This window comes from Macrobrachium nipponense, chromosome 1, assembly GCF_015104395.2.
Source record: "Macrobrachium nipponense isolate FS-2020 chromosome 1, ASM1510439v2, whole genome shotgun sequence".
Classification (NCBI taxonomy): domain Eukaryota; kingdom Metazoa; phylum Arthropoda; class Malacostraca; order Decapoda; family Palaemonidae; genus Macrobrachium; species Macrobrachium nipponense.
Genome location: NC_087200.1, coordinates 144595205 through 144621185, shown reverse-complemented (window position 1 = coordinate 144621185; position 25981 = coordinate 144595205). Strand labels below are relative to the sequence as shown.

The 25981-nt window shown below is 44.6% G+C and overlaps 1 protein-coding gene across 2 annotated transcripts in view; it reads right to left on the bottom strand.

Annotated features, from left to right (window-relative positions):
• LOC135219711 (PAT complex subunit CCDC47-like) overlaps positions 1–25981 on the bottom strand; it is a 224664-nt gene that overhangs the window by 111552 nt on the left and 87131 nt on the right. For both annotated transcript variants that reach the window (XM_064256697.1, XM_064256696.1), the window contains exon 4: positions 13421–13595. In XM_064256697.1, the coding sequence (XP_064112767.1) occupies positions 13421–13595 (175 nt within the window). The remainder of the gene's footprint in view (positions 1–13420; positions 13596–25981) is intronic.

Genomic DNA, 25981 nt, shown 5'->3' with positions numbered 1-25981 from the left:
ACAATTGAGAGCTCAGGGAATCATGGTAGCGGCATACCTCGACGATTGGTTGATCTGGGCACCAACAGTCGAGGAATGTCTCAAAGCTACCAAAAAGGTAGTTCACTTTCTGGAACATCTGGGGTTCCAGATAAACAAAACGAAATCCAGACTTACTCCGGAATCTCATTTTCAGTGGCTAGGAACTCCAATGGATTTGTCTTCCCACAATCTATCAATTCCAGTGGCCAAACGGAAGGAAATAGCAAAATCTGTCAGGCAATTCCTCAATTGCAAACAGACGTCAAGAAGAAACCAGGAGAGAATCCTAGGGTCTCTCAGTTTGCTTCGGTAACAGATATCCTTCTGAAAGCAAGGCTGAAAGATATAAATCGAATTTGGCGGTCAAGAGCAAACTCCAAATATCGAGACAAGTTGTCAGTAATCCCACAGATCCTCCGCAACCAACTACGGCCTTGGTCAAAAGTAAAGAACTTAGCCAAGAAGGTACCCCTTCAATATCCCCTCCCAGTGTTAACCATTCACACGGATGCATCCCTGTCGGGTGGGGGGGATACTCTCAGTTCAAACAGGTTCAGGGGACTTGGTCAGTTCAATTTCGCCAGCTCCACATAAAACGTGTTGAAGCAATGGCAGTATTTCTTACTCTGAAGAGACTGCTTCCCCCGGACCCGAAGTAAGTCATCTAAGGCTAGTTTTGGACAGTGCAGTGGTAGTTCATTCGCATCAACAGAGGAGGGTCCAAATCCAAGCATGTGAACCATGTCATGATAGCCATCTTTGCATTAGCAAAACAAACACAAATGGCACCTGTCGCCACTCACCTGCAGGAGTAAGAAATGTGATAGCAGACGCCCTGTCCCGGTCAGTTCCTCTGGAATCAGCAGTGGTCCTCTGGACGTCGGGTCATTCCAGTGGTAAGCCGGAGAGTCCCAGGTCTCCAAGTGGATCTCTTCGCCTCACAGCGAACCACAAGCTCCCTTGCTATGTGGCCCCCAACCTGGACCCTCTGGCTTATGCCACGGACGCCCCTGTCGTTAGATTGGAATCAGTGGAGGAGGATTTATGTTTTTCCTCCAGTGAATCTTCTCTGAAAGTCCTAGACAAACTAAGGTCTTTCAAAGGGATAGTAGCTCTGATTGCACCGGACTTGGCCCAAGAGCAACTGGTATCCTCTTCTTTTGGAATTGGGTCTCCGACCTCAACGGATCCCCAATCCCAAACTGTCACAATCAGTACAAATGAGGACTGTGTTCGCTTCCTCAAGAACTCTCCAGACCCTAACTTTATGGACTTCATGAAGTTTGCGGCTAATAAAGATGCTGACATTGATCCACAGAATATTCTCTTCTTAGAATCAGATAAGAGAGAGTCAAACCATTAGACAATATGACTCAGCTGTTAAAAAATTAGCATCTTTCTTGAGAGAATCGAACACTACAACCATGACAGTTAATTTGGCTATATCCTTTTTCAGATCCTTGTTTGAAAAAGGTTTAGCAGCTAGCACGATTACCACTCACAAATCGGCTTTGAAGAAAATCTTTCAAGTAGGTTTTCAGATAGAATTTGACTGAATCTTATTTCACATCTATCCCTAAAGCCTGTGCTAGACTTAGACCTTCTCAGAGGCCTACTACAGTTTCATGGTTCTTAAATGATGTCCTCAAACTAGCTTCAGATACTGACAACTATCTTGTACATTCATAATGCTCCTGAGGAAGACATTATTCTTATTAAGCCTAGCCTCAGGAGCTAGAATTTCAGAACTGTCGGCTCTATCCAGGGATGCGGGTCATGTGGAATTCCTCCCATCAGGAGAAGTTCTACTTGCTCCGGATCGTAGCTTTTTAGCCAAAAATGAAGATCCTCTTGCAAGATGGGCTCCTTGGAAGGATCCCACCTTCCACAGGCCCTTCTCTCTGCCCAGTATCAACTATTAGAGCCTTTCTATCTCGTACTTCTTCTAGATCCTCAGGTGCTCTCTTTATGAGAGAAAAAGGTGGTACTTTATCAGTTAAAGGCATTAGACAGCAAATCCTTTACTTCATTAAACAAGCCAACCCTGAGTCATTCCCAAAGGCACATGATATCAGGGGAGTAGCCAACCTCAATTAATTATTTTGCCAACATATGACTTTGAGGATCTTAGGAAGGATACTGTATGGAAATCCCCGACAGTCTTTAAACGGCTTATCTAAAGTCCTTGGAATCTTTAAAGTTTTCAGCAGTAGCAGCGGGAAACATAGTTTCCCCTGATACTGTTTAGTAGTTGTAGTATTGATCCAGGTCTCCTTTCTACCTACTTCAACCAACATGCCTCAACCTATCGTCAGGCTACTCAACATCATAGCCTTAGCCGTTGTATCATATAGTGGATTGTCCCTTATTTTTTTGCTAGGGACACCCACTTTTGTACTGCCATGTACTTCAGTGTACCTACCCTTATTTTTATGCTAGGGTAGGACACAATATGTTTGTATATTCACCATTTTATGTTTATGATGAACTTCAGTCACAATGTGTTTGTATATATTTTGGAATAATTGTATTAATGATGGATTTCAGTGTACCTACCCTTATTTTTTATGTAGGGTAGGACACATGTATGTATATATAATTCTGTATTCTAGTTAAGTAAATCCAAATTGGCCTTATTTTACATGCATCTCTGTAATTTTATTTATCTACCATTTAAGTAATTTAAGTTTACTTTTACTAACATTCTATTATTTTACTGTATAATAAGTTAGTTTAAGTGCTTAATTGTATGCTGTAATTGATTTACTTATATTATATCCATCATTTTAAACTGTTTTTCATTGTTTCCTTTTCCATCTTGTCTGTTTCTCTGGTACTCTTTCATAGGCCGACACGAGCTGAGCCCAGAAAAGGGATTTTGACGAAGGAAAAATCTATTTCTGGGTGATTGGCTCGTGTCGCCCTATGAAACCCCCCCTTTTTTATGGTTTGTTTTCCCCCCCTTGCAGGACAAGATGTATTTAACTGGTTTTATTAAGGATGACCGCTAGGGGCGCTGCTGTCCGTGGCGTCCTCTAGTAGTAGTAGTAGTGGCTGCATCGCCCGTTGGTATCAGCTCTCTCTTGGGGGGATTCTGATAGGGAAGTTCTAATTGGTGTTTGTCTCGTGGTAGTGTTCCACACTCGCCCCTATATCATACCGCACACTTCTTTTAAGAGGAGCGAGTCAGTTTTACTGACATTTTCTTAATTTTGTTTTTCTCTGGTAATTTTAGGCTAATTTTACCTAGAAGAATGATATTAAGGATACTTTCATAGGGCGACACGAGCCAATCACCCAGAAATAGATTTTTCCTTCGTCAAATCCCTTTTTTTTCGACCATTTCGGTAGAGTCAAATTTGACCGAAAACGTGGATTTTTTTTCTATTTATCGTGATTTATATGCAAATATTTCAAAAATGAGAAAAGCTACAACCTTCAACTATTTTTTGTTGTATTATACATGAAATTGCGCACATTTTCATATATAAAACTTTATGTAACGGCTAATTTAAAGTGGTGCAAACATTACCACAATCGCACGTATGATTTTTTCGGAAGAGTTACCGCGCGGACTGTAAGAGTATTAGCTTACAATTGCAGTTTTCGACCATATCTGAAGAGCTAAAGTTGACCGAATGTCGAATTTTTTTTAATATATATTTTTTATATGCAATTATTTCGGAAATAAGAAAAGCTACAACCTTCAAATATTTTTTGTTTTATTCTACATGAAATTGCGCACATTTTCATATATAAAACTCTATGAAATGCCTAATATGAAACAGAGCAATTTTCCGAGAATGGTACGTACGCATTTCGGAGATTTGTGGCGGAGAATCCGCGCGCTGAGGGAAGGAAAGATTTATTTTTAAATTCACCATAAATCTAAATATTGTGCTAGAGACTTCGAATTTGTTTCAAAATGAAGATAAATGACTGAATATTATTAGACTGTAAGAGTTTTAGCTTACAATTGCGTTTTTTGACCATTTCGGTAGAGTCAAAGTTGACCGAACGTGGTTTTTTTTCTATTTATCGTGATTTATATGCAAATATTTCGAAAATGAGAAAAACTACAACCTTCAATTATTTCTTGTTGTATTCTACATGAAATTGCGCACATTTTCATATATAAAACTTTATGTAACGGCTAATTTAAAATGGTGCAAACATTACCACAATCGCACGTATGATTTTTTCGGAAGTTACCACGAGGACGTAAAGAAAATGTTATTTTTTTCATAAATTCACCATAAATCGAAATATTGTGCTAGAGACTTCCAATTTGTTGCAAAATGAAGGTAAATGCTTGAATATTACTAGAATATAAGAGTTTTAGCTTACAATTGCGTTTTTTTACCATTTCGGTAGAGTCAAAGTTGACCGAAGGTTGAAATTTTGGCAATTATCGTTATTTATATGAAAATATCTCAAAACTGATAAAAGCTACAATCATGAGTATTTTATTGTTGTATTCTACATAAAAATGTGCACATTTTCATATATAATACTTTATGTAATGGCTAATTTACAATGGTACAAAAATTATGTCAAAGTGACAAAATAATTTCCGAGATGTGTCACAGATACTTTTTAGTGCGGCAAGAAAGAAATTCGCGCTTGCGCGCCTGCGTAATGATTGTAAACAAAACAACAACTTGATCCATGAACTCCCAGCATCTCCCAAGGCGCGTGATTCAAAAGTTTTAGGCTGGTAGGCCTATAAGTATTTTTCCGCGAATTTTTAAAAAAAACTTTTGTAAGTCGACGTAAAATACGTCCAATCGGAACACGGGAGACAAAAAATGTCGACGTAAAATACGTCCAGTAGGCGTAAGAGGGTTAATATACAATAACCAGTGAACAAGAATGATTTTAGTAACAATACATATTCCCTTAAATAACAGGAATATGGAGGTAAAACATACTGGTATCGGCTTTAAAAGTTGGTATCAGTATCGGCCAAAAATTTGGTATCGGTGCATCCCTACTTAGAAGCTTGTCCATCCATTTCTGAGAGGGAGAACCCCTCAAAATCTAAGAATTTAAAACAATCCTCAGATAAGCCACGATCTGGCAAGGGATTAGATTGGATGTGTCAAAGTTGACACGTATGCCCAACTCAACAGAGACAAAACTACATATCTCCCTCGACCGGAGATATTTCTCTAGAGAGTCGGCTTGGACCAGCCAATTGTCCAGATACCAAAGCATCTTTACTCCTGACTGATGCAGAATAGCCAAAATGGGAGCCATCACCCAAGAAGACCTGTGGAGCAGTGAACAAAGGGTCTTGAACTGGAAAACTCCCGAGTCCGTGAAAAACAAAAGGTAAAGTCTGCTCTTCGGATGTACGGGGATTTGCGGATAAGTATCCTGCAGATCGATGAAAATCATCCAGTCCCCCTTCCTGACGGATGAAAGAATGGTCTGAACCATTTCCATCCAGAACTTGGACTTTAGAATGAACTTGTTCAGGACCAAAAGATCTATGATGGGGCGTCAGGTGCCACAGGCCTTTAGAACCACAAACACCCACAAGTAAAACCCAGAAGGACAAGCTTGCTCTATGGCATTCTTCTCCAAGAGGGCCAAAAGCTCCTTCTCCAAGGCTTGACCTGATTGAGTGAGGGGAATAACTGCTGAACTCGAGAGGACGATTGGAAAGGAGATCTTGAAACAAAAAGGATCTCACAACCTACTTTCAGGACCTCCATTACCCAAGCATCCACCTCTCTCTCCTGCCAAGCTGACAAATGGCAAGAGAGATAAGTTCCTACTGCAGTCTCCGGGCGAGGTAATGACTCCTACTTCTGGAAATTCTTACGCCCAGACAAGGAAGAAGAAGAAGGACCTCCTGGAGGTTGAGCTCTTCCTCTGCCCTTAGATATGCACCAAGAACCTCTCCCACGTTTCAAAGGGCAAGCGCCAGAGGAAGAAGCCGAGGTGCCAGAAACCTGATGTACTTGGGAGAAACAAGCCAGAAAAGAAGGAGGCTGTTGGGCTGGAGCAGAAGGTGCCAGTCTGGCACTAAACTTATGCTTACCCCTTGAAGAAACAGGATGAAAACCCAAGGAAAAAGCTCTTGACAAGGCCCAGTGAGCTTCAGGAAGAGGCATTGCCTTGTTCTTTCGAAACCCCAGAAAGCACAGACATATAAAAAAAAGCACAGACATATCAAAAAGGGAATTGCCAAAAGGAGAAGAGGACAATAAACGATTTCTCAGCATCTCCAAAACAGAAGAGGGTAACTGTGACAAATACAGGTTATGCCTTAGAGAAACGCGAAAGGCTTGCATAGGAGTGGCAAGCTCATTCTGATGTACAGAAACGATCGAAATAGACGAGCAAAATTTCTCAAAAAGAGGAGCACCAGGAGGAACAAACCAAGAGTCCTTGACATACATTAAAAGACCTGCGAGGACCTACATGTTGAAAGATTGAGCCTCCTTCAAGGAGCTCATAACAGACTCCATGGCAATAGTCTTCAAGCAAATCTGAGACTGAAGCCTTGAAAAGCAAAGGCTGACCCGAAAGTCGGGCAAAATCAGGATTTGGTTTTGGGGGGTCGAGAGAATGAAGTATCATCCACCACCTGGTAAACATTTCTCCAGTGTCGTAGAAGAGAAGAGAGCTTCCTCTTCCCTTCCCCAGTCACCTTCGAAAGTTTTGCAGCGACATCCGTCCTCACGAACCTCTCAGCAAAGGGAAAACGTAAAAATTCTTGCGACCGGGAAGAAAAATCCCTTGTGTAATACTGCAAGGCAGAGGTTGCTTCTGCTCTTTAGGCCTCACCTGAGAAAGAAACCTCAAAACTTAAAAAAAAAAAAAAGTTTCTTGAACGCTGCTGTTCAACAAAACACCAATAACACACAAATCAACGTCATCATCATCATTGTCAGAACCTAACTGTGAAACTTCCCCAAAGTAACATCCTGACAACTAGCTGTCTTAGGTCTAACACTTATACCCCTCCCCACTTCTAAATAAGCGCTCTCTGGCACTGTTACGGGACTGACCGGGGACACATTGGGTAAAGAATCGTCAGGCACCTAGCCGGACCGGATCCCCCCCCCAGGCCTTCGCCATGAGAATGAATATAAAAGATTGTTAGATATCCTAGTGAAAGCTGCTTCAACACTTTCTGACAGCTTGTTAAACTTGGCTGAAATGCCTCTTATCTAAACTAAGCCATAATGTTTCAAATTTCTTATTCAGACTAGTTTCCATCACCAAAATTTTTTTAGTCAAAATAAGAAATGACTTCATTAGTTACCGGTTGTACAGGTGGTAAAACATCAATTAATTCAGAATCAGAATCACATGATATCAAAACCAAAGAACCAAAACCATGAGCACACAAGGCTAGGATATCAATAGATATAGGTTTAGCCACCAATTTCTTTTTCTCCTTAAACAATCTTTTATGCTGCAAGATTCTTTAATGATTAACATATGCTGTCATATCACGTCAGGCCAATACTTACATAACTCGCAATGAGAAGTCAAGTCACAAACCTGTCCATGACAAGAGTTACAAATGTCATGGGGTTCATACTCCCTCCTACTCATCCTTGTCCCACAACCCAGGCAATTCCTGATGTTGCTAGCAGAAGGAAGAGTCGAATCACCTTGGCTATCCATTGAACAGGTCACGGAGTAAATCCGGATAGCGCAAAAGTTCGTCAAAATAAAATATAATCCACAATTAAGAAATAAAAGTTAGTTCACTAAATATGTGGATTTCATAAATGGTAAATACCATAAAGCTGCATTAACAAATACTGAGAGCTTTAATAGCACAAAAGGTTTTGGAAATTTATAGAGAGTGGCCATGATGTAAACAACAGAGGCAGTTTATAACAACTGATTTTCAAAGGAAGGTTTTGTAACTGTCAAACGGCAGTGTTGATAACTGGCGGACAGCAGACAGATTAGGAGGTAACAGGGTTGCCAATGTAGTAAATATTGGTGCGGGTTTGGGGATTTAGGGCTAGATAAATTATATTAAGGTAATGTTCATTATATATAATTTACTTTTAAAAACTGTCATTTGCTCCTACACAATAGACAAAACTTCTGTCCTTTACATTAGGTCTCACTTACTGGAGGGAGAAATCTGAGTGAGTCTCTAGAATTGACTGGAGTTCAGCAAACCTGGGCTGCTACTCCTGGTCGAAAGAGAGTAAGGAGTGCCTTGCCAATGACAAATTGATCAGAGTATAAAAACTGTAAGATCAAGAGTCAGACTTCTGGGCCTTTTCAAAATGTGTGAGGAATCATAACTCATATGAAAAAAGCAGGGAAGAATATTAAGCGTCCGAGGCATTAAAGCAAAGATCCAAGAAGGGTGTCCTCCAGGTTTCTTGCGAGAGGTAATATCCTTCGTAGCAATGAGAAACGGCATGAGACCTGAGATTGGTAAAGAAGAACTGTCATGGCAGCAGAATGAGAAAAGAGCTTGATTGGGTATCTTGAAACTAAGAATGAACTCCTTGTACAAAGAAAAGGAATTCAACTAGCCGAGAACTCTCTCCCAAGCAAGGAATGCAGCACCCTTACGAAAACCCTTGTCTTCCTGGAAGCACAAAGGATTCAATCAATGAAGGTAATTCACAGGGGAAGCTGCAGTCCTATTCCTGAGATCGATGTGCTGATGAATCAGTGCAAAGGTCTCTGTTGAATGAAAATCGAGAGTATTTGTATACCATAGAAAAATCCAATTTCTTCTCCCTGAAGGGATATACGACAGGACACCAAGAAACTTTTCCTCAGCTACTCGAGTGTATGGCGAGATGATCCGAGGACCGATCTCGAGATACTAACCTATGTAGCTGAATTCAGAAAAGGGACAAGCTCATGCGAATTCTCTCTGTCAGCCTTGCACCTCTCAGAACAACTGAGGGGGTCCTCTTAAGGAGAAAGCACATTCCTACCTGTCCCGTTAGAAGAACCAGCAGGAGGGGTAGATCATGGGCGATCATCACTTGTGATGACTGCTGCACAGGAAAGGCGGGTGCTCATGCCAAGGCAAAGCACCAAGCTGAGTAAAGCAAAAGCTGGGCAGTTCACATAACCCGACTATAAGCAGTTCTCGTCTGCAAAGAACTATTGCTTTCCTCGAATATGCACTACATTTCGTGAACACACCGTATTCATGGGGGATGCGTACCAGACACCCCCAAAATAGCTAGAATCCACCTAATACTTAGAACCCGCATCTAAAAATGCTTGTAACTGCCTATTTTGAAAGTATCATCCTACATCAAATATACCTTAAAACATTTTCTGTTATCGTGATATTAGTATTAATTTCAAAATCATCTTAAAACATTTTACCATTAAAAATGTATATGTGCAGCCAATGAGAGAGAGAGAGAGAGAGAGAGAGAGAGAGAGAGAGAGAGAGAGAGAGAGAGAGAGAGAGAGAGAGAGAGAGAGGATTAAGTATTAGGAACAATTTGGACTGGCAGTAACTTTCTATCAAGTAATGTCACATTTCTGGCAAGCTGCCCAACCTCCCCCTCGCTTTACAACTTAGGCAAAAGACTGGGATAAATTCTGTTCTTTAATTCTTTTAAATAACTTACTATAGAAATACATAAATACATATTGTCATAAAAGCGTATTATATTTTATTCACTTACTAATACTACAGGGAGCCCAAGGTTACCGTTGGTATCAGTTACCGGAATTTCAGTTTACGGTGCTTGTTCAATATATTCATAACTGGCTTTTACCCTGCATAGAGTTTATATCACCTTTGTTGAGTACTGGTGGCTAAAGTTAAATGCTAAGCCCACCTCATAAAATACAAATATAACAAATACAGGCAGTCCCCGGGTTACGACGGTCTCAGCTTACGACGTTCCGAGGTTACAACGCTTTTCAATTATATTCATCAGAAATTATTTCCAGGGTTATGACGCATGTTCCAGGATTACGACGCCTACAACACTGATCTGGCAGATGAAATATGACACCAAAAATGCAAAATAACCAATATTTAAAGGTTTTTTTTGATGAAAAATGCAATAAGAATGCAGTTTACATAGTTTTCAATGCACCCAAAGCATTAAAAGTAAGGTTTTCTTAGGATTTTTGACCATGTTCTGGCTTACGACTATTTTCGGCTTACGACGCGTCTCAAGAACGGAACCCCCGTCGTAACCCGGGGACTGCCTGTATGTATCTTTTCCTTGCTTCTTTTAAAAAGTTATCCTTTACTTCGCTGTATCCAATAATACTGTATGTAGTCTTATATAACTATTGTATTATAAAATACAAAAAACCGATCATGTTTTAGCTTGGAAAAATCAGCTAAGGGCAAAGGTAAGATTATTTCGCAGTATTTAACTAAATTCAGAGTGATTTTCTTGCTTCTATTTAGTGTAAATTAATCTCTAGAAACTACTTATATGGGACATGGTTATTTTTCATAATATGAAATGTTTTTTAAGTTGAAAAATGACTTAAATACATCTTGTTGTGAACTAGATTTAGTTATTTTTTTTGTTAATACATGGCACTGTTGTCTGGTTATTGGTACTCACTTTAAGCGCTGAGACAGCCTCGTAAAATACAAATATAACGAATATGCATCTTTTCCTTTGCTCTATTCAAAACTTATGCTTTACTTCACTATATCCCATTAATACTGTATGTAGTCTCATATTACTTTAGTACAGTGGTACCTCGACATACGAAAGGCTCAACTTACGAAAAACTCGAGATACGAAAGCAAATGCGAAAAATTTTACGGCTCTACATACGATAATTGCTCAAGTTACGAAAGGTTGTTGCTGTTAAGTCCCGAGATTCGCCCGGACCACCGAGAACAATTTTAAAACTCCCGCGCCACCAACTGAGTAAACTCGCCACCATCCTCCCGCTCTCCCATTAGTTCCTGATGCTAGTCACCCCTAAGATCCTGCTCTCCTATTGGTCGGCATCTACCCCTTGTGCTTTAAGTATTCTATTGGTAAAAGAATGCTGTAAATTGAAAAACTTATTCATGCAATACATTTAATAAAAAAAAAAATATTAGGTAAAGATAGAATAAAGAATAGAAATGAATGGTTATAATACTGTTTGGTAGTTTCAGTAGTTGAAGAGAGATAATGAAAATTTATGGCTTATTGTGTACTAGGAAAAGTGATTGCTTGGCGATCGTTCGATACTCGTAAGTGCTGGATGTAAACAGAGGTTTGGAGCTTTTTTTTTTTGGTTTGTTTATTATAGTTAATGGTTACTTAATAATTATTTGAAATGAGTACATGCAATACATTTAATAAAAAAATTGTGAATTAGATATCATAAAATATAAAATAAATCAGACTGCTATCATCGAAGCCAACAAATACATATTTTTTAGAATTCTTCTTACGTTTTAATATTACGTTACGTATATGTTTCATTATAGCTGTCAGTAACTCGGTATCTCCATTAGGTAAAGATAGAACAAAGAATAGAAATGAATGGTTATTATACTGTTTGGTAGTTTCATTAGTTGAAGAGAGATACTAATGAAAATTTATGGCTTACTGTGTCCTAGGAAAAGTGATTGCTTGGCGTTCGTTCGGTACTTGTAAGAGCTGAATGTAAACAAACGATTGGAAAGTTTTTTGTTTGTTTGTGTATTATAGTTAATGATTAATTAATAATTATTTGAAATGAGTACATACTGATTATTTATACATTTTATTGGCATATTCTAAGCTTTTAGCCTCTTAGGTTTAGATGTCAGAATCATAGACTAGGCTACAGTAGCAACCGCTAACATAGGCTAGGCTTATTGCTAAGACGTCGTAACCCTAGAACATGTGTTGTAGGCCTGGAAATATAATTTACTGGGGTGTTTTTGTAGGGCTTGGAACGGATTAGGCATTTTACATGTAAAATGCGGTTCAAGATACGAAAAACTCATGATACGAAGGCCGCCTCGGAACGGATTAGTTTCGTATCTCGAGGTACCACTGTATTTTAAAACACAAACATAGCGATCATTGTTATGGTTTGGAAAAATCAGCTGAGGGCCGAGGCAATTTAATTTTGCCCTATCTAACTCAATTCAGAGCGATTTTCTTGCTTCTATACATATAGCGTAAATAGATCTCTTGAAACTATTTATATGGGATAGAGTTTTTGTTTGTTTAATGAAGTGCTTTTAAGTTGAAATGACTTAAATACACCTTGTTGTGAACTAGATTAAGTTATTTTTTTGTTAATAGAAGGTGTCAGGAGCACTTTTTTTTTTAAAACAGATTCCGTTCGTTATTTTAATTCTATTTCATAATAATATGAGATTTACGTATTTATCTGTTATTAACGTGAAAACAACAATAAAACGTATTCTTTAATCCCCGGTATTTTTTATCAAAATACTTTTTTCTGCACAATTATCTGCGGTGGAGTTTCATCCATGTTGCTGATGCATAGTAATTTATAGTCCTTAGCAGTGTGAACATTTGTTTTCTCGGCTTCAGCTACAACTGCAGCTTAAATTAGCAGTACTATAATTCCTTGCCAATATTTTCTCCATACCAGATAAATGTATACAGTATGACGCTTGTTTAGCGCCGTAAAATCCACACTTTATGGCGCCATAACAGGCCAAGTTTTAGTTATCAGCTCCATAACCAAAATTTGGCGGCAAAAGTGCTATGAATTGCAGAGATTCAGTTCAGTTAATGGTGGTTTTTGCTTATCACCACCCTGCCGAGAACGAACCCCAGCCGATAACTGGGGGCTGCCTGTATGTAAAAATATATCAGTCCTGTTCTACTAAATTGACGTCATTTGTAACATACTAACTACCGTAATTTTTACTATCATACAATGGCTGAAATGCAAGCAAAACATAGTTATCAGATTCGGTTCGGTTGTTGTAGCAATGACTGTAGTGTTTAAGCACAATTATAACATTACTAACGATACTTCTATAATTTTCTTTTGCTTTTTTAACTTAGTAGTATTTAACGAGTAGATATAATAAATAAAGAGATGGAGGAAATGTTAGTTCAGGCAGTCCCCAGTTATCGGCTGGGAGTTCCGTTCTCTGTGTGGTGCTGATAAGCGAAAACTGCCATTAACCAAAATTTGGGAATTTATAGCACAGAGTTTCAGTTAATGGGGCCAATAACCGGTTAATGGGGCATCTGTTAATTATGTTATGGCATAATAACTCTATTATCAGCACCTTATGGATCTGATAACCAAAACTTGGCTTGTTATGGCGCCATAAATCGACGATTTTATGGCAGTAAACAAGTGCCATAAAACTGGGTTACTATTAACCGAGTCTGCCAATAAGAGGGGACTGCCTGTACTTGGTAGGTTACAGAGCATAGTCTGTTTCTTATCAACTTCCTAAAACAAAACAATAATCACAACCTACCGACAAGAGCAAAGTTATGCTCCAAAAGGCTCTTATGGCTGTTGTACCATGCATTTGCCAGTTTTTGATTTTTTGATTTGCCTACAATGAAGTTGATGAAGTAAATCACAAGCCCAGCAACCATTAGCATTTCTAGGTAGAAACTGTCCCAGTTACTGCGCAGATGAGGAGGAACCTAAGATGATAAATAAAGTATATGTAGTACATTATACTATAGTAATGATTTACTATGGAAACTTCTCATGGAATGACCTAAAGGTCATGACTTGCAATATTGGGATATATATAAATAATAACTATAAAAAAATCTAAAATATTACAATGTCGAAAAATGTTATTGTCATGATACAATAAAGTTGTATGCATACTTACCTGGCAGATATATACTTAGCTATAGACTCCGTCGTCCCCGATAGAAATTCGAATTTTGCGGCACACTCTACAGGTAGGTCAGGTGATCTACCACCCCGCCGCTGGTGGCGGGAATAGGAATCATTCCCGTTTTCTAAGACAGATTTTCTCTTCCACCTGTCTCCTGAGGGGAGGTCGGGTGGGCCATTAACCGTATATATCTGCCAGGTAAGTATGCATAAAACTTTATTGTATCATGACAATAACATTTTTATGCATTCAACTTACCTGTCAGATATATACTTAGCTGATTGGCACCTTTGGCGGAGGGTAAGAGACAGCTAATTTACTGAATAGACAGGAAACAACATATGTTGTAGGTAATAAAAACAAAAAACCTTGATTCCTACCTGTGTTAGCGAAAGACTTCATGGCTACTGCCTAGGAGCCTGTATCGCTTCAAGAGCCTCAGCGAGGTAGTGACCTCATGCTAAGAGTTCTTGATGGTCTGTTACAGGGGTCTTACCAACTTACGCGACAGAACCTTAGGATCTTTGTCAATGGGGTCCTATCCACTTACATGACAAAACACCTTGCCTATTGGCATGATCATAGAGCACGACACTAATCCCGATCACCTGATCCTAATTGGGGTTAGTACTACGATTGAAAGGAGTCATCCCCGAACATCCTTTCAAGCAACCCACAACTCAACAACAATATTACAAATAATCATTAAAAACACAAAAACAAAATTAAGGATCAGCATCTGCTCCATTTCCCAGCATAGTATCCGCTGATACATAAGGTCCAAGAGAAAAACATTTTTCGTATGTTACTCTAACATCCTTTAAATAGTGGGATGCAAATACTGAATTGCACCTCCAATAAGTTGCTGCTAAAATGTTTCTCATAGACATTCTTAGTGAAAGAAAGGGAAGTTGCCACAGCCCGGACTTTGTGAGCTTTTACTCTCAGCAGCTTTAAAAGAGTTCTCTTGGCAATCCCTGTGAGCTTCGGTAATCACATTTCTGACAAAGAACGCCAGTGCGTTCTTTGACATAGGTCTTATGGGGTTTCTTACCGAACACCAAAGACTTTGTCGACAGCCCTGAAGCTGTCTCTTCTTTTTTAAATAGAACTTCAAGGTCCTGACTGGGCAATGGGACCGATCCAACTCTCTACCTACTAGAGAAGAGAGTCCCTTGACTTCAAAACTTCTAGGCCAAGGTTTAGAAGGGTTTTCATTCTTTGCTAGGAATAGATCCTGGAAAGAAATAACAGCCGAGTCTTTTTTAAAACCCACCCGAGAGTCCAAAGCATGTAATTCACTGATCCTCTTAGCAGTTGCGAGGGCCAACAGGAATATGCATTTACTAGTAAGATCTCTGAATGAGATTTTATCTGGAGGTTCGAACCTGTCCGAAATCAATAATTTTAGGACTACGTCAAGGTTCCAACTCGGGGGAATAGAAGATCTCAATTTAGAAGTCTCGAAAGACCTGATGAGATCATGAAGATCTTTATTATTTTCCAAATTCAGTCCCCTGTTTCTAAAAACAGCTGAGAGCATGCTCTTATATCCCTTGATAGTGGATACAGCCAATTTCGACTCTTCTCTTAAGAAGAGGAGAAAATCAGCGATTTCGGTCACAGAGGTATTGGAAGAGGACAGCTTCTTCGACCTACACCATCTACGGAAAACTTCCCACTTCGATTGGTAGACCCGAAAGGTAGAGGCTCTGCGGACTCTAGCAATTGCAGTTGCAACTTTCTTTGAAAAGCCTCTCGCTCTGACCAGTCTTTCGATAGTCGAAAGGCAATCAGGGAGAGACTTTGGATGTTTTTGTGGAACCTCTCGAAGTGGGGTTGTCTGAGCAGATCTGTCCTTTTTGGTAGAGATCTGGGGAAGTCCACCGTCCATTCCAGTACCTCTGTGAACCAGTTTCGGGAAGGCCAGAAGGGAGCAATTAGAGTTAATCTTGTTCCCTCCGATGCCACAAACTTTCTTAGTACTTCCCCCAGCAATTTGAATGGGGGAAAGGCGTAGGCGTCTATGCCTGACCAGTCCATGAGGAAAGCATCGATCACCGTGGCTCTGGGATCTTCTAGAGAGCAGAAGTTGTCTATCTTCCTGGAGAGGAACGTGGCAAACAGGTCGATCTGGGGTCTTCCCCAAAGGGACCACATTTGTCTGCAGACTTCTGAGTGGAGCATCCACTCTGTCGGGAGTACTTGGTTCTTTCTGCTCAACCTGTCTGCCCTTAGGTTTTTTACACCTTGAACAAACCTTGTCCGCAGAATTATGCCCCGTTCTTCTGTCCAGGTTAATAGATCTCTCGCTATTTCGTACAGTGAGAAAGAGTGAGTGCCCCCCTTGATTCCGGATGTAAGCCAGAGCTGTGGTATTGTCGGAATGGACTTGAACTACCACTCCTCTGACTTCCGCTTCGAAGTATTCCAGGGCTAGATGAATAGCCAGGAGTTCCTTTGCATTGATGTGCAGTGTAGCCTGTTCCTTGGTCAGAGTACCTGCCACTTCCTTTGGGCCCAGTGTTGCTCCCCAACCTGTTTCCGAGGCATCGGAAAACAACACTCGGAGAGGGTTCCGAATCAAGAGGGACACCCCTTCGTTCTTTATTAATGGGGTTAACCACCACTTCAGGTTGGACTTTATCCCCTGTTGAATGGGAAAACAGTCTGACAGGTCTCCTGTCTTTTGACTCCACATTTGTCTGAGATAAAACTGCAGAGGTCTGAGATTTAATCTCCCTAGGGAAATGAACTGCTCTAACGAGGAAAGGGTGCCCAGCAGTCTGAGCCATTCCCTTGCCGAGGTCCGTTCTTTCCCTAAGAAGTTCGAGATTTTTTCTAAGCCTCGAGCAATTCTCTCTTGCGATGGAAACACCCGAAAACCCCGAGAATCCATCTGTATCCCCATATAGACTATGTTCTGTCTGGGGATCAATTGTGATTTCTCGAGGTTCACGAGTAGTCCCAGAGATTTTGTCAACTCTAAAGTCTTCTCCAAGTCCTTCAAGCACTGAAGTTCCGATTTTGCTCTTATTAGCCAATCGTCTAGGTAAAGGGATATATTTATCCCTTCTAGATGAAGCGATCTCGCAACATTCGTCATAAGTCTCGTGAACACTTGAGGGGCCGTAGACAGGCCGAAGCATAGGGCTCTGAATTGGAATACTTTTCCCTGCATCATGAATCGAAGATATTTCTTCGATGATGGATGCAGGGGAACATGAAAGTAAGCATCCTGTAGATCTAAGGAGACCATCCAATCTCCTGGACGAAGAGCCGCAAGAACCGATTTCGATGTTTCCATAGAGAACTTTGTGTTCTCTACAAATCGGTTCAATGCGCTCACATCCAGGACCGGTCTCCACCCTCCCGAGGATTTCGGAACCAGAAAAAGACGGTTGTAGAATCCTCGGGAATGCGGATCCCGAACCAATTCGATAGCCTCCTTTTGCAACATCTGTTCTACCAGTTGCAATAATGCTTCTTTCTTGGCAGGGTCCCTTTATTGGGCAGACAGTTCCCTCGGGATCGTTGTTAAGGGAGGACTGTCTCGAAAGGGGATCAGATATCCCTTCGTTACCACTGAAAGGGACCATTTTTCTGCCTCTCTCAGAGTCCATTCTTCGGAAAATTTCCAAAGTCTGGCCCCTACCGGTGCTTGAAGGACTGGCGTCTCATTTTGCTTTCTTGATAGGTCTGAATGAAGACCTACCTCTCTTCTGTATTCCTCTCTTCTTAAAGGAGGGTCTGGAAGAGGAGCTCCCTCGAAAGGGCTGTTGAGGAGTACGATTCTCTCTCTCTACAGGAACAGAGGTCCTTGATTTCTTTGCAGATTGGGCCAAGAGATCTTGCGTGGCCTTTTCTGTCAAAGAATGTGATATGTCCTTCACTAGTTGTGCAGGAAACAATTGGTCCGAAAGAGGAGCATAACGAAGAGATGACCTCTGGATAGGAGTAACTGCTTTCGTCAGAAAGGAACTAAACAAGACTCTCTTCTTCAGAATTCCAGTTCCAAAAAGCGAGGCCACCTCTCCTGATCCATCTTGAACCGCTTTGTCCATGCAGGACAGTACACTATAAAGGACTTCTGGGCTAAGAGATTCCTTCTCTTGAGTCTTCTTGGCCAACACCCCAAGGGACCAGTCTAAGAAGTTAAAAACTTCTAAGACATTAAACAATCCCTTGAGGAGATGGTCCATCTCAGAAGTCCCCCATGTGATCTTTGCCGATGACAAGGCTTGTCTCCTAGAAGAGTCTACCAGATTCGAAAAATCTGCTTTGCCAGTGGTAGGGAGAGCTAGACCCAGTGATTCGCCCGTCTCGTACCAGATTCCCTTCTTTCCTGAAAGTTTGGAAGGAGGGCAGGCAAAGACGGTCTTCCCCGCCTTCTCCTTGGATTTAAACCAATTTCCTACAAATCAAAGAGCCTTATTCATGGAAATGGTTGGCTTCATCTTAATGAAAGATGATGACTTCGAGACCTTAGTGCTTGTAAACAAAGACCTCGGAGAAGGAGGAGCAGTAGGGCTTAATGAGTCCCCAAACTCTTGAAGTAAGAGGGCTGCCAGCGTCTTATAATCTGACAAGCCTGGAGCCGAGTGATCTCCCGACTCCGAAACTTCTTCCAAATCCAATTCCATTTCCGAAGAGGATTGTTTGTTTTCAATAGGAGATGAGTCTCTTGCAACTCTGCCCCACTCTCGCAAGAACGACGACCGCCTGTGCGGCAACTTGCGTCCTTACGAGAGATAGGTTGATCCTGCAACACGACCTTATCCTTCTCCTTGCAAGAGCGACGGCCGCCTGTGCGACATCTTTCTCTCCTGTCAGAGGAAGGATGTCCTCTCCTATCGCTTTCCACGGAGCCACCCATATCCTGACAAGGGCTACGGCCGCCTGTGCGGCACCTAGAGTCCCTGTCAGGTAAAGGCTTATCCTTCCGAAAGCTAGACAAATCCTCCTGGTTTAACTGTCTTTTGGAAGAAGTCCGTACATTCTGGCGCCTGGATGGCACTTCTGGCTCATTGCGCCCGGTTGGTGCTTGGGGCGCCTTGCGCCAGGTTGGCGCTCGTGGCTCCTTGCGCCAGACTGGCGCTTCTGGCGCATTTCGGCAGGGTGGCGCTTCTGGCGCATTGCGCCAGGCTGGCGCCTCTGGCGCATTGCGCCAGCCTGGCGCTTCTGACGCTTCTGGCTCATATGGATCTTCTAGCGCATCTGGCGCATTGCGCCAGGTTGGCGCTTTTGCGCATTCTTCATACTAATCCCAGGAGAATCCGCAACTTTTATATTAGATCATTCCTTCCTTCCCTTAGTTCTCTTTATCGGAAGGAAAGAGTCCTTTCTTCTGGGAGTCTCCTTCGTAAAAACTCCTACTAAAGCGGAGAGCTGCTCCTGTACATTTAGTAGGATTTTTGTAGCAGCATTCTCTTTTTCCTTTCCCGATGCAGGTGAAGGAGGTCTAGAAGAGGAAGGGGACTCCGATTTGCGTTTAGGAATTAACTTGGTTTGCTTCCTTTCGCATGGAGATCCATCGGAGAAAAACTCAGGGCTTGAATTCAAAGTTGGAGCCTTCCAACTCCTTTTTAAGGGGCGTGACAGTTCATCAGGTGAAGAATCTGAAGACGAAAAACACTGTTTTAGGATGCTTTTTCGATAGCGATCCTTGGCAGTTCGGGTCGTCACAGAATCTGCCGAGGGGACGCCTGATCGGTGGGGATTCTCCATAACCTCCGTAAGGCTTTTGACATTCCTTCTCCTCTGGGCCTGTGAGCTTGGAAGAGGTCTAGGCCTGGGAGCGAGATGAAGCCGATCAGACGCACCCTCCACTGCACTAGGGACACTTAAATCACTATCACTGTGCTTACCTTGTAACGTTAGCATTTGACGTTCCATCCTTTGCAGTGCAGCTTTAAGATCTGCAATTTCTGTTGCTGGATTTGCAGTCTTAGTACAAGAGGAAGAAGATACAGGTTTTGGGTTAAGTGTTAATTTGATTGACTCGTTAGAACGAGACCTACTTACGCTTCTGGAGGAAGCCTTCCTAGCCCTATCCATATCCAATTTCCTTAAATAGGAATTTAAATTCTTCCATTCTTCCTCATTCAAACCTACACATTCATCACAGGTGTCAGATATTGAGCATTCATTCATTCTACACCCCTTACAAACTGTGTGAGGATCTACCGAAGCTTTCGGTAGCCTCACCATGCATCCCTCATTTACACACTGTCTTCTAACCGTAAAGCTAGAATCCGACATTATGAGAAAAATCCAAAAACCAAGTCCAAATAACAGTCCACGAAAGAGTATGCCAAACCAAAGATCCAATACATCACCAAAACAACCGGCTTAGAAGATCAATAGCGATGAAAAAACACGAAAATCAAATCAGGAGTAATAACAACAATGTTGATGTCACGGCCGATAGAGAAAATCTGACTTAGAAAACGGGAATGATTCCTATTCCCGCCACCAGCGGCGGGGCGGTAGATCACCTGACCTACCTGTAGTGTGTGCCGCGAAATTCGAATTTCTATCGGGGACGACGGAGTCTATAGCTAAGTATATATCTGACAGGTAAGTTGAATGCATAAAATTGTATTTTTCCTAACTATACAAACCTGGTCCTTTAACAATAGGAAGGCACTTAGCGGCAGCTGAACCGGTCGTAAGCTTCGAACAAGGGGGTTCGGTAGTTAACTACTTGTCCGGCAGTTAGCGGTATGCTCGACTGCGAGGAGAGGAGTCACTTTGCTTTAGGCCCAGGAAATGCAGAGTGAGGGGTGGCAGGTTTGTATAGTTAGGAAAAATACAATTTTCAACAAATTGTTATTTGTTCCAATACGTAATATAAACCTTCGGTCCTTTAACAATAGGAAAACTCACTCCTTGGTGGGTGGAATCTGAGTCTTATGAACAGACTGATGTTCGTCCTACCTTGGATTCCCTCCCTGGTCGTAAGAGCAGAGGGAGGGATCCTAGCCTCTGCCCAGCTGATCGGAGGGATGTGCACCGAAGGATCAGTGGTCAGCCTTCTGGACCAAATTATAAGAGGGAGGCAAGCGTACCTCTTATAAATAGCAAAAAGCAAGAACTAGTTCCTACTTCAAGAGCCAAAGTAAAGTTATGGGTTTGTCTCTTGTTGGCTTCCACTCCCCCCCTTGTTGGGGAGTGGCAGATAAACACTTCTATCCCTACTGAAAGGGATAGAGTGGGGCTCGGTTGTGTAGCTTACCTGCATCGGCATCCTGTTCAGCGTAGTGACGACCACAGCCCTCTGCCCACAGGTAGAGGAGAAGAATGAAGGATGAAGAGAAGCCAGTCACACTCTCTTTCACTCGTCCATTCATGCAGTCACACCAGGATGCGATGCTGTTCTGTCTGCTCGGGTGTTGGGTACACTACAAAACCTGTTGAGCAGCCACCACGGGTCCCAAGGAAAAAGTGTCCAAGGACCTGTGGGTGATATCCCGAAGGTAGAATGAAGCGAAGGTGGTCTGTCTGGTTGGCCCAAACCCCTGCCTTCAGAACCTACACCAAGGAGTTCTTGCGGAACGCAAGGGTTGGACCAATACCTCTGACTTCGTGGGCTCTCAGACGAAGGGTATGGGTGTCGTCACTGTCAGCTGTCTCGTACGCCCTCCTGATCACCTCACGCAGCCAGAAAGAAAGTGTGCTAACGAAGAGGAGTCGACACTCAGGCCTGAGGTGCCGAGTTCTCTTCAGATAGCGCCGTAGCGCTCTCACAGGACAAAGCAGCATCTCATCCGCATCATTATCGGTGAAATCCTTCAAACAGGGGGTCGTGAAGGACTCGAACCGGTCGTCAGGGACCGAAGGACTCTGAATCTTCGCTATAAAGTTTGGTATGAAATCGAGCGTCACGGATCCCCATCCCCTGGAATGCTTGACATCGAAGGAAAGACCATGAAGTTCCCCTACTCTCTTCACCGAGGCCAGGGCCAGCAAGAAGAGGGTCTTGAGGGTCAGATCCCTGTCTGACGACTTTCGGAGTGGCTCGAAGGGTCTGCGAGTCAAACTCCTAAGGACGAGAGTTACATCCCATCCCGGCCCTGGGTAGGCAATACCTCTCGAAGCTCTTCATCAGGAGGGAGATCTCAAAAGAAGAGGAGATATCCACACCTAGCAGTTTAAGGACTAAGGCCAGGGCGGCTCTGTAGCCCTTAACTGCAGAGATGGAGAGGAGCTTCTCTTGGCGAAGGAAGACGAGGAAATCCGCTACCTGTTGAAGAGTGGCTCTGAAAGGAGAGACCCCCCGTCCCCGACACCAACCACAGAAGACGGACCACTTCCCCTGGTACACAGCTGCAGAGGACTGTCTGAGGTATCCGGCCATCTCTGTCGCTGCGCTGTGAGAAAAGCCTCTCGCTCGCAAGAGATGGTGGATAGCAGCCAGCCATGAAGACACAGGGACTCAACAGACCGGTGTTACCGTTCTACGTGTGGCTGGCACAGGAGGTTGTGCTAGGGGGGGAATTTCTCTCGGCGCTTCGGCAAGCAGAGCCAGCAGGCCCACCAGGATCATCCGAAGGTTCGCAGTGATCAGCGTCCTGCTGATCACTTTGCGAATCAGACAGAACGGGGGAAAGGCGTAGACGAAGAGGTTGTCCCACGGATGCTGAAGAGCGTCCTCTGCGGCTCCCATGGGTCCGGCACAATCGAGTAGAAAACCTGGAGTTTTCTGTTGTGCCAGGTGGCGAACAGATCCACGACTGGGCGCCCCCCCACAGGTTGAAGAGCCTTTCCACCACGCCTGGATGAAGGGACCGTTCAGTTCCTATCACCTAATCTCGACGACTGAGCTTGTTGGCTACCACACTCCTCTTGCCTGGAATGTAGCGAGCCGACAACTCTATTGAGTGTGCCGCGGCCCACTCGTGCACCTGCAACGTCAACTGGTACAGCGGGAGGGACACTAGGCCCCCCTGCCTGTTGACGTATGCCACTACTGTGGTGTTGTCGTACATCAACACCACCGAGTGTCCCACCAGACGGTCCCGAAACCCTTGGAGAGCAAGGAACGCTGCCTTGAGCTCCAGGACGTTGATGTGAAGGTGCTTGTCGCGATGGTCTCACACACCTGCAGTCAGCAACTCCTCCAGGTGTGCGCCCCATCCCTCGGTCGATGCGTCCGAGAAGAGCAGCATCTCCAGGGAGGGAGTGCGAAGAGGCATTACTCTTACTAGGTTCCCGTCGAGAGATGACAGGTGGCCAATCATAAATTGCCACTGCTGAGCTGGTTGCTCCTGTAGAGACAGGAACTGTCTTACTGCCTCCCTGAACCTGCTGATCCGCGAATCTCCGGGGAAGACTCGCCAGGCTACCGTGTCGATCAGCATGCCCAGGTACTTCATACTCTGCTTGGGTTCGAGCTCTGACTTCTCGTAATTCACAACGATTCCCAGATCGTGGCAGAATTCGAGGAGTCGATCTCTGTCCTGCAGCAACTGCGAGCGAGAGCTCGCCATGACTAACCAATCGTCGAGATACCTCAAGAGACGTATCCCTACCGAGTGGGCCCAAGCCGACACCAGCGTGAACACTTGCGTGAACACCTGTGGGGCGGCTGAGAGACCGAAACAAAGTGCCCTGAATTGGTACAACGTCCCGTCGAGGATGGAGCAGAGGTACTTCCTGGAGGATTGATGGTTGGGTATCTGGAAATATGCGTCCTTCAGATCCACAGAAAGCATGAAGTCGTTCTCCCTGATAGAATCGAGCACTGAATGTGCTGTTTCCATCGTGAACAGAGTCTGGCGAACGAATCGGTTCAAGGGAGAGAGATCTATCACCAGGCACCAGCCCCGCCAAGGACTTCTCCACTAGGAAGAGGCGGCTGTAGAAGATCAGCGACTGATCCTGAACGATCTCCACAGCTAGTTTGCTCAGCATGGCTTCTACTTCCTGCGGAAGCGTCATGTCCTTGGTCGAGCCAGGAACGTAAGTTTGCAGATGGACCGGGTTGAAGGTGAGGGGTGGCCGAGACTCGAAGGGTAGTAGATATCCCTCCCGAAAGACGTTTACTATCCAGGTCTCCGCACTGTAGCACTGCCATGTTGCCCAATGGCTCCCCAGGCACCCCCCACCACGCTAGGGACGGCATTCCCCCTCACCTGCTGCCGGAAGTGGGGGGTGCCTGGTGAGCCATTGGGCAACATGGGGCAGCAGGTGAGGGGGAACGCCGTCCCTAGCATTTCCCACCTCTCTTCAACTTCTTCCCAGCCCCCCCTCATGAGAAGGAGGGCTGGGAGGAGGGCTGGGAGGAGGGCTGGGAGGAGGGCTGGGAGGAGGGCTGGTGACGGTTGCTCCTTGAAGAAGTTGAAGGCAGAGTCTTTCCTTTGGGCTTCGACGATACGATCTTCTTGGCCGCAGAGGAAGCACTAACCAAACTCTTAGGCTTGGCCGCAGTAGCTTGAGGCTGCCCAGACGCCTTCGAGACTGCTTGGTGTACTAAACGGTCACTGTCGTCAGTGCCTCGTCTTTCCACCGCAGCATCCACCACCTCTCCTGGGAAGAGAGAGGAGGAACTCCGCACCGGTCCGTTGTGAAGACCCAGAGCCGCCTCACGCCCAGCCGCCCTGGTCACTCGGGTGAGAACAGCATCTCTACACTGGAGAACCAGGTTGGCCCACAGGTTGGCCGTGTGGTGGGCCAGGTAGGCGATAGCCCTACCCCGAGACTGGCACAGTCTCACGAAAGCCAGGTCCCCTTCAGGAGTGATGTTCCCTAAGGAGGCCGTGGTTTTCGACACTGTGAGAGACCACAGGTCGAGCCACGAGACTGCTTGGAATGCTGCCATTGCTGTAGATTCCAAGGCAAGTGCCTCCTACTGCGAGAACCAAAGGTTCTCCGACAGGAGCTGCAGCAGTGGCACCCCCGGAGTTAGCCTGGCTAGCTCTGGGTTACCCTGTTTGGGCGGCAGAGGGTCCTCTGAAGGCACATAAAAACGCCTCTGTCACGGTAGAGGTGGAGGAAGGAGCTTAGCAGACCTACCGGACCGTAGCGAACCCTCCTGTCTGGAGACAAGAGCGTCCACTTGGCCTAGTACGCTGTCAGCCAAGGCTGATCGCGGCAGACCCACCGCCGTCCTGAGTTCCTTCTTAGGTCCCCAGAACGCCTCCAAGCCCGATGTGGGTTTGGTAGGTGGTAGCGGCAATCCTTCTCCGAGGTCGTTGTGCTTACAAATCAGCGCAATTACCTCCGCGAACGACCTCTGGATCTTGGGAGTGACTGCATCCTGTGGAGACGGACCGTCAAGCCCTTCCAACAAGAATGCCTCCCGAGAGCCTCCTCCTTCCACAGGAGGAACCACGACAGACCCCTCCTAGTCTCCTCCTACCACTTGCTCATATGATCTGGTTGGTCCGAGGACTGTGTCAGGTTCGTAGGGCGTCGTGGCGGGATCGCGAGGGGGGCTCCCCTCGTGATCGCTCTTGATCGCTCTTGATCGTCTCGCTCTCACCGGTAAAAGCCGGAGGAAGTTGAAGGGCTCGGATGTGAACGGGGCATCAACGGTCCCTAGCCGTCAGAAGAGCTGCTGTGCGCCCCCTCTTTCCGCCCGGGTCCCGGTAGGAAGCAGCGGTCAGGGGGACCTGCAGAGTTCCACGTCGCGGTGGGAGGAGGCTGTCCTCACGGCGTCGCCTCACGGCGCGTCACGCCGCTTGGACCAGCAGAGGCTGGTTCAGGGGACCAAGGGGACCACTTCCTCGCCTCTCAGCCCGTGAGCGGTCTGGGACCGTCGCGTCAACCCTGGGTACCAGCATGTCGCCACGAGACCGACCGCTGGTCTGGTGAGGGTCGCCCAAGCGACCCCCGCTAGTCTTCTGCCCTGTGCCTGGATCCTGGCGCCGAGAGAACTCGGATGCCTGGGTCTTGGCTGTCCAGTCACCCGCAGGTGACCGTATACTCGGTGACTCTCGCGAGACGGTACCTGGCGCCGAAGCAGAACCTCTGGCGCCAGGTGAGAAGGTGCCGGTGATAGCCGACACTCCTCCGGTCTCTGTCTTCTTCTTCCTTGCGGAAGGAGAAACGGGCCCCGTTCCCAAAGGAATAGGGGGACCGACAGAAGTCCCAACCGGAGTGGGACGGGCCCTTAGAAGTCTCGGCACGAGACTTCTTGTGTGTGTGTGTGTGGGGGGGGGGGAGGCAGCCTTCTTC